A 7987-nucleotide genomic window follows, 5' to 3' on the forward strand; every position below is an offset into this window, starting at 1 on the left:
GCCCGCGGGAAGAAGGAAGGGGCGGTAGGACGCGGGCCCCGGGAGCTGCGCTCCGCCCCATCTCTCCACTTTGGGGGACAGCCCCCCTGGCTCGTTCCCGCCCCCACTCGACTCACTGGGGGGGCGGGGCCATGACCCATTCATGCTGGGAATCGGATCCAGATGTTCCTGCGGCGCGTGCAGCTGCATCCTTGCCTTTTTTGGCAAAAAAACGTGTGGCCGCGAGCGAATACCCGGGCTGCCCCCGCGGATCCTTGGGAAGAGGGGGAAGGGGGCTGAGGGTCTAGGCCTAACTGGAGAGCAGGCCCGCGTGCTCCCTCTGCGGGATTTGGACTGGGCCGTTAGGAGAGGGGGCGATGTGTGCCAAAGGAAGAACCCACTGCCACCCACTAGCGCCTGGAACCTCCCCTTGTCCCTCCCTTCTCCCCTTAAGGAAAAGCCCTTAGTCAGTGGGGTAAGGCAAATCAGGCAGTAGAGGTACAGTAGCTGGGTTGGCGGGGATCCCCTTCCCGGTGACTTCCCACCCCAGATCCCACCCACTCCATCTCCTCAGGACTGGAAGAGCCCTCACCCTCCACCCCTGACAAACAAACGGAGGCCTGTGCTTCCTTGCACTGCTTTATTGCAGACTCTGGAAGCGGGGAGTGTGCCAATCCCCCCTCTGCCCATTTCTGAACAAAATGGAGCTTAAATACTATGAAAAGATGCTTGATGGAAACGGACTAGGTAGCATCCTGTACTTGGGACCCCTAACCAGTGAGACCCCCCCTCTACTGCCCAGACAGCCCCAGCCCTGGGGTTAGACAGGGGCCAAGCCTGAGTACTAGGAAGACTTCTCAGGCAAGCAGGAGACCTAAAATAATATATGCAGAGAGGTCTAGATTTAAGGGACCTAAGTCCCACAGCAAGTTTGGAGGCGCAAGTCTGGATCCAGCCTGGAAAAGGAGGCCTGGTATGGAAATCCACACTGCAGGGATGGGGGGCTGGGTTGTACAGTCCAGACTTGGAGTGGGGGGCCTGAATCATGGATGCTTGGGGGCTTGGATGAGGGAGTACCAGTTGGGATATGATGGAGTAAGGAGACTGAATCCTGGAGCCCAGGGGAGCCCCATTCTAGGGAGGGGCTGGGTTACGAGGTGGTTCAGAAAAGGAGCCACAGTCCTGGAGTCCTGGTTTGGGCACACCCAGGCTGGGAACTCTGGCTCAAGGCGCTGCCTGGCTGCAGCTCTGGCACAACACTTGGTCTCCGTCTGGCACAAAGCCTTGGCCCACCAGAGAGGTGGAGCAGCGTGCACAGGAGAAGCAGCTGTGGTGCCAATGCCGGTCTTCAAAGGACACGTACTTGCCTCCACCGAGTCCTAAAGAGGTGCTGGAGGTTAGCTCCGCGGATTTAGGGCAGCTCTGCCCCTCACCCACTACCATATCCATGGCCTGGCCAGCACGCTACCCACCTGTTCCACCTGTGATGGGGCGCTTGCAGCTGCTGCACTTAGGTGCAAAGAGTTCTCCAAAACAGGTCACACAGTAGGGATCATCGTCCCGAGAGGTGAACTGCTGCCCTGCCAGGGGCGTCTCACACCCAGTGCACACCAAGCACTCTCGATGCCAGGGCTGATCACGGTAGGTCACTCCGCCCTGGGTCAGCGTCTGTGCGGGCAGAACCCATCAGCAGGATTCCCACCCCACAACAGGCCTCACCCCTACCCTGCTGACCTGGCCCCCACCTTGCTGCAGCGGGCACAGCGAGGAGCAAACTTGTTCTCGTAGCAGGGCACGCAGTAGTGAGCGCCTTTGTCGGGCACAAAGGAGCGGGAGCCCAGTGGCTGCTCACAGCCGCTGCACAGGAAGCACTGCTCGTGCCATGTCTGGCCTCCATACTCTAGTTTCCGGGACCCTGTGGGGAACCGGAGACCCATCAGAAGCTGTGGCCCAAGCCCTAAAGGCCACTCTGCTACCTGCCCCAGGACTGCCACCACTGCTCCCACAGAACGAGCAGGATGGTGTCCGTGCACATGCAGCAAGACCTCCACCATGCACACTGGACATGGTGGCGCAGAGTGTGCCAGGACCTCAAACCAGACAGAAGGTTTGGGCACACATTGCCTCCTTCTATCTCAGATAAGACTCTTAACACATAGCATGCTTCCACACAATAGGTGTGTTGGTTCAGTATGTGGTAAGCCGTAACATCAGAAATGGTAGTTTAAAATACACATGGTCCCACACATACCAGACAAGCAAATCTCTGCCTACGTAAAGTTCTAATACCCTAGGTGTGATATGTTCATGCAAGGTAAGCCCTTGCATGTTCTATGTTCAGTGAGTCGTAAGCATGTTCTAAGCATGACACTGTCCACACATGCTAAATTCTCGTATCAGGTATGCAGGTCCTCACAAACTTTAATTCCTCTGTACATATGAATAAGCTCTGTACATACGAAACCCAAGTATACTAAGCACAAATCTCAGTATACCTGCATGAACTTAACCTGGTCATTATGCATGCTAAGCTTCCAAATATGTATAAAGCATGTCAGCCCATACATGGTAAGATCAGTACATGCTAAGCTCTTAGAAATGTACTGAGTTTGTTAGTTTCTGTACCTGCCAAGCTTTCATGTGTAGATCTGGGCATGTTAATCCCTATGTACACTCATTAAGCTCCCAAGAGCATACAGGCACAACAGATCTTACACACACCGAATTTCTAAGACCATGCCATGTATTCAAGTCTCTATACATGTCAGGCTCACATGTATGTATCAGACAGGCACCTGCAAAGACTCTGCACAGATCCTGGGCATCTCAGTCTCTATAAGCTGAATCACCAGGGACCTACCAGGCATGACGGTTTCCCCACAGGCAGAGCACTGTGAAGAGAAGGCACTGCAGTAGCAGTCATTGCACAGCAGCTCGCTGTCCTGACAAGTGAAGGGTTCATCAGCTAGGGAGCGCTGGCAGCGGCAGCAGCGGAAGCAGCCCTCGTGGAAGTGGCGATCTTCATAGAATAGCTCCTACCAGGAGCACAGAGGGAGACTGGCACCCAGGCCTTTGCCCCTTCCCACCAGCCTCCACCCAATCCCAACCCTGCTTGCACCAGTCCTTACCCTCGAGTCGTGTCCAATAAGCTGCTGGCACTCAGCACAGGTGTTAGCGAAGGTGTTGTCATAGCAGGGCACACAGTAGGGGCCACTGTCTGTCTGGATATACTTGCGGCCATACAGGGACTCACTGCATTTTGCACAGTCAAATGGCTCACCCATGGTGCTGATGAGAATGAACCCTGTTTAGGAATATGAGGTGGGGTAGGGGGGTCACCCAGAGGAGGCCCACCCTAGCTCTTGCCAAGACATCTTTGTATTAAAAAAAAAAGAGCAAGAGATAGGCATAGGAAATACCAGAGCAGAGCAGGTGTGGATAGGGAGGGGCAACCAGGAATCTTGCGTATTTACTTGTATCTGACTATAGGAGTAGGAAGGGGGTCAGGGGAAAAAAACCAGGAAGCAGAAGTTGTTTTCTTATCTAGGGCCTCACAAACCTGGAGGGAAGGGGCTTTTCCTGGGTCGGTGACTCACTTCCTGTCCCAGCCTCCCACTTCCTGCCCCTGTATCTTTAATGCCTCCAGGGCAGGCTTAGGAGCTAGGGAGCCAATCAGTTGGCCTCAGACAGCCATACCCTCACCTCCAGACTTCCAGGAAGGGACCCTCCAAGTTAGATAAAAGCTTTTGGGCTGAAACTGGGGAGTTTAGAGGGGAGAATGGGCTGTTCTGCCCCCCTCACAATCCAGAAACAGTGGAATGCTGGAGGGATACTGGACGACAACTGGTGGGACTGGGTGTGAGAGGTTGGCCTCCTCTCCCAGGAGAATCAGCCAAGCAACAAAAACTTGCGAGGCTCAGCCTAAGTTTCAGCGGAAGGAAATCCTGCAAACTGGCTACAGTCAAGCTTCCCCCAGCTGGACCCTCTGCCCTCATTCCTCTTCACCCCTATTGTTGTCTCTGGTCACACCGTCCTGGACAGCCTTGGCTGCAACATCTGCAGCAGCTGTGGCAGCAGAGGGCCAGATGTCAGGTTTTGCCAGCAGCAGGGAGAAAATGGGAAAATGTGATGCCTATGGAGACAGAGAACTGGAGACAGAATGAGAGAGCACAATGTGTCCCCTGTCACCTCCTGCCAGGCACCCCCACCCCCTGCAGTATCTGCAGAGCTCCAGGATCTTTGCCCACACACTCCGCCATGAGTTCATCCCCTACCCATCTCCCCACCTTTTCTGATATTTTAGAGTTTGAGGTTGAGGCACGAGTAAAAGGAGAGGAAGTTGGAGCCACACAGGACCTTTTCTCCCCAGCCAGGCCCCCTCCTGGGTGCGGAGTAAAACATGGGGAGCCCTGTGAACTGTTGGGGCAGACACCCAGCCCCCCCCCCAACCTCAGACACTTTCCATTTTCTCAGGAACAAAGCATGTTTGTGGGATGAGGTCATCCACACAGCTGCCTCTGGAACGGGAGCATGGGGAGTGGGGGGAGGGTTTGGGGGAAGTGGGGTTCCCAGACCTTGCTGCTGCTCAATTGTCTCCAGTCCCCAAGTCAGAGCTCCCCAACCCTGGCCTCCTCCACCATGAAGCCTGAAGCCTGCTCTCTCTGGGCTGGGACCACAAGGTAGAGGAGAGCAACTGCCAGGACCCAGGGGGAAGGGGATGTGCTCACAGCTACAGATCTGCCTGGAGAAGTTGAAGGGACAGACAGAAGAACCCACGGCTCTCCTTCCTTTCCCAGCAGACTCCATGACTAGCAGTCTCCATGGCCGCCCTGGCCCAAGCTGAAGGAAAAGCCTTTCTCTTTCTTTCTCAGCCACCCCTCAGCGGGAGATTCTCACCAGCAGTATAGCTCTGACTTAAGCTCAGACTTCAGGTGCCAGAAGACATGCCAACTCTGGAAGGGCTGACTTCTGGGGCTTGTGAGTTCAAAGCTTCCCTTCCATGCAGCGGAAGAACACCCAGTTCACATATGGGGCAGGGTAGAGTCCGATGGAGCTGAGTTGGCACTGGTAGAATGGGGACTCCCAGGCAATGGGCTATCCCTCCCTGCCACTCAGGGTCAGGTTTGCTCTGGCCCAGCACTTGAGGATTGCCTGGGCTGTCAGCCACTGAGCAGCAGGAGGCCACACAGGTGGAGAGTGGAAATATGTCCATCTGGGAGGGCCCTGGGTCCTCTCCTGCCTTCTCGGTCTGGCTAGGTACAGAAACCATCTCTCCAAACCCAGGCTAGTCCTGGGCCTGCCCCCTGGAAGCCACTCAGCACTCTGAAACAGACACCCCAAATAGGGCATGGGTGTGGCTTGTTTCTTTCCCAGCATCCCACAGCCCAGCTGGGCCCTAGGGAGGACAGCGTGAAGGGCATCATCACCATCCAGGCCCACCTGTTTGGCCCATCCCCCTCTCTCTTCTCCCTCCCACCCCCCCAGCAAGGCTGGGGAACTGAAGGGATGAGTGGGGAGCCAGCCTTGTACTATTTGTTCCTGGGTGGTGGGGGGCAGAGTTCAGGGGAGATTGCTGGATCTGTTTGGTTGTTGTTAGCCCCTCACCCTACTAACATACATATCCCTACACCAGACCTTGACATAACCAAGCACATATACATGCACACACACCTCAGAGAGTAACCTGAAACTCAGGACTGTGTGCCTTGTATTGAGGTTCAAGCTATAAAGTATAGGAGTGCCAGGGCGATAGCTCAGTGGCATAAGTGCCTGCCTGGCACTCACAAGGTTCTGAGTTCAATTCCTGGTATTACAAAAAAACAAACAAACAAACAAAACAAAAAAAAAAAAAACCCTAAAATATAGAAGCTCCAGTGGTGCAATTGGTTAGCACGCAGTACTTATAAAATATAAACTAGGTTTGGATTCTGTGACTTTGGGCAAGGACTTGCGTGTTCCAAGTGTGGCCATAATTCTACTTCTACCTCCTAGGCTTGTTTCAGTCTTAAATGGATGATCCCTGAAAGCACCTAAAGACAGAAAGCACTCAGGAAAAGGAAACTATCTGTATTTTTGCCATGAGTCCCTCACTCATACAGAAGTCAAACTGTAGGTTTCAGGCAGGCCTGAGGCAGGGAGCTGGCCTGGGATGTGACCTGAACAAGCTGGTGGGCCCAGAGAGAGGCTAGGAGATCCTAGCCTGTGGATCTTGCTGAGGAGGCTCCTGGGACCAGCCATGGCTTTAATAGTCAGTCTGATTCCAATGACTGCAAGTTGCAGATTGCTCATAAAGGCACACAGTATACACACCTGTCTGCTGCTCTACCCCTCATAAAGTGCACGCCCACCACCAAATCACCAGCTCTCACAAAGCAGGCAGGACAGAGTGTCATCCCCACTTTACAACACAGCCTAAGGAGGCCAGGAACAGGCAGGGGCATGCCCAAAGTTCCTCAGGTATCACACAGTCAGGTCTCTGGCCTCCAGGCCTGTAGCCTTTTCCTGCTGCCCTCTCTCTAGAAATACTTCCATGATGGTAGAGGAAAGGATGTTCAGCTTTTAAGGGTAGAGGGGCAGGAGGGACCCCAGAGCCTGGTTCTCTTTCCTAGCTGCCAGCTCTGTGACTGGAAGACACCCAGAAGCCTTTCCAACTACCCATGCCAACTGCTTCTCCCCCCCCCCCATACCCACACTGTCCAGGAGGACCCTGGCCAGGCCTCACAGCTGTGAGTCAGGATCAGAACAGACCCCTCCCCCAACTCCCAGGAGTTGACAGGAGACTTTAGGGGAGAAATTAAAGTGTCCCCACCCTATTCCTGTTACTGGGCACCAACCCAACCCCAAACTTTGCTCTCCTCCTCCTTCCCCCAAGGGGCCTGGAAGTCAAAGGAGTTTAGGGGAAAGGGGGGTGGGGAGCGATATCCAGCAGCTGCTCTGGGGACAGGAGAGGAACGGTTCATTCACCCTGGGTCCCCCAGGGCTGAAGCAGCCGTCCAAGATTTGAGTTTAAAAATAAGCTAAGGCTGTTGGGGCAGCGTGTGCATGGGCTTCTTCTGGATCTCAGTCTCACAGTCTGGGGTCCTCTGCCTGTCGGGGTATTGGCTGGCTGAGAGTCTGCTGCCCCCTGACTTCTCCAAGTCTGGGTCTCTCAGGATCTATCGTGGAGAGGTCAGCACACCCAGAGTCCTCGGTCTACACGAACTCTCAGTCTGTGCCCAGCTCGCCCGCTCATCAACCCTGTGTCTGGCACAGCGCTGCCTGTCTTTATGTTTGGGGGTATCTTCTAGGGGGCGACCACCCAGGCCTTGAATTCTCAGGGTGCCTAAGGGGCTGAATGTGTTGGTCCCACCACGCCCCTGTCTCGGCATCCAGCCTCTTCCCTCAGCATCTCTATCTCCAGTCTCTGAAGGTTTGCAGGCAGGCCCGGGGGATTTAGCACGAGGCTAGGAAAGCTTCAGCCGCAGGGCCCTCGCAATTCGGTCACTGAGGTCACACGTATGCTTTTTCTTAAAATGCTCCACAAACCCCGGGTCTGTCCCATGCCTCCGGTCCCTCGTTCGGAAACTCTGTATGTCCAGTGTCTGCCCTCCTTTCAAGGGTCTCTGCTGTCTCCCGTCGCTCGTGTCCCTGTCTGCCTCGGGGATTTTTAGAAGCCTCCGTTTCTCCAATCCTCCAAGACTCTCTGGCTTTCCTATTTCAAACTTGCCCCCCTCCGCCCAACTCTCTCCACCACCACCGCCCCCGCCCCACCGATCTGCGGGGAGCACAGCGGTTCTGCCCCGCTGGGCCGCCGCTCTTCCCGGCTCGGCTGCGGGCGCCAGGACGCTGTAGGGCTGGGGCGGGAGTGGAGGGCCCTGGGGCCGGGAGCTGGGTCTGCAGCGGGGCGCTCACCTCGAAGCGGGCGCTGGAGAGGGGCGCGCGGAGTGGGTCGGTCCTCCGCCGCTCCTACCTGCGGGCCGGGCCGAGCCGGGCCGGGCGCGCCGCGGAGAGTCGGCCGGCGGCGGCGGAC

The 7987-nt window shown here is 55.7% G+C and overlaps 1 protein-coding gene across 2 annotated transcripts; it reads right to left on the reverse strand.

The window, feature by feature from the left end:
- Positions 1 to 600: 600 nt before the first annotated feature.
- Fhl3 (four and a half LIM domains 3) lies at positions 601 to 7981 on the reverse strand. 2 transcript variants are annotated; one of them, XM_023701064.1, is made up of 6 exons: positions 7870 to 7981; positions 3108 to 3283; positions 2840 to 3014; positions 1725 to 1894; positions 1452 to 1647; positions 601 to 1358 (listed from the first exon to the last, which is right to left on the reverse strand). In XM_023701064.1, exons 2-6 carry the CDS (start codon positions 3261 to 3263, stop codon positions 1204 to 1206), a joined length of 852 nt encoding a protein of 283 aa, XP_023556832.1. In that variant the 5' UTR covers positions 3264 to 3283; positions 7870 to 7981; the 3' UTR covers positions 601 to 1203. The 2 variants fall into 2 exon arrangements, with proteins under 2 accessions (XP_023556832.1, XP_023556833.1); XM_023701065.1 differs by lacking the exon at positions 7870 to 7981 and adding an exon at positions 3781 to 4146.
- Between the last annotated feature and the right edge of the window lie 6 nt (positions 7982 to 7987).

This window comes from Octodon degus, unplaced genomic scaffold (genome assembly GCF_000260255.1).
Source record: "Octodon degus isolate 3935 unplaced genomic scaffold, OctDeg1.0 scaffold00130, whole genome shotgun sequence".
Classification (NCBI taxonomy): Eukaryota; Metazoa; Chordata; class Mammalia; order Rodentia; family Octodontidae; genus Octodon; species Octodon degus.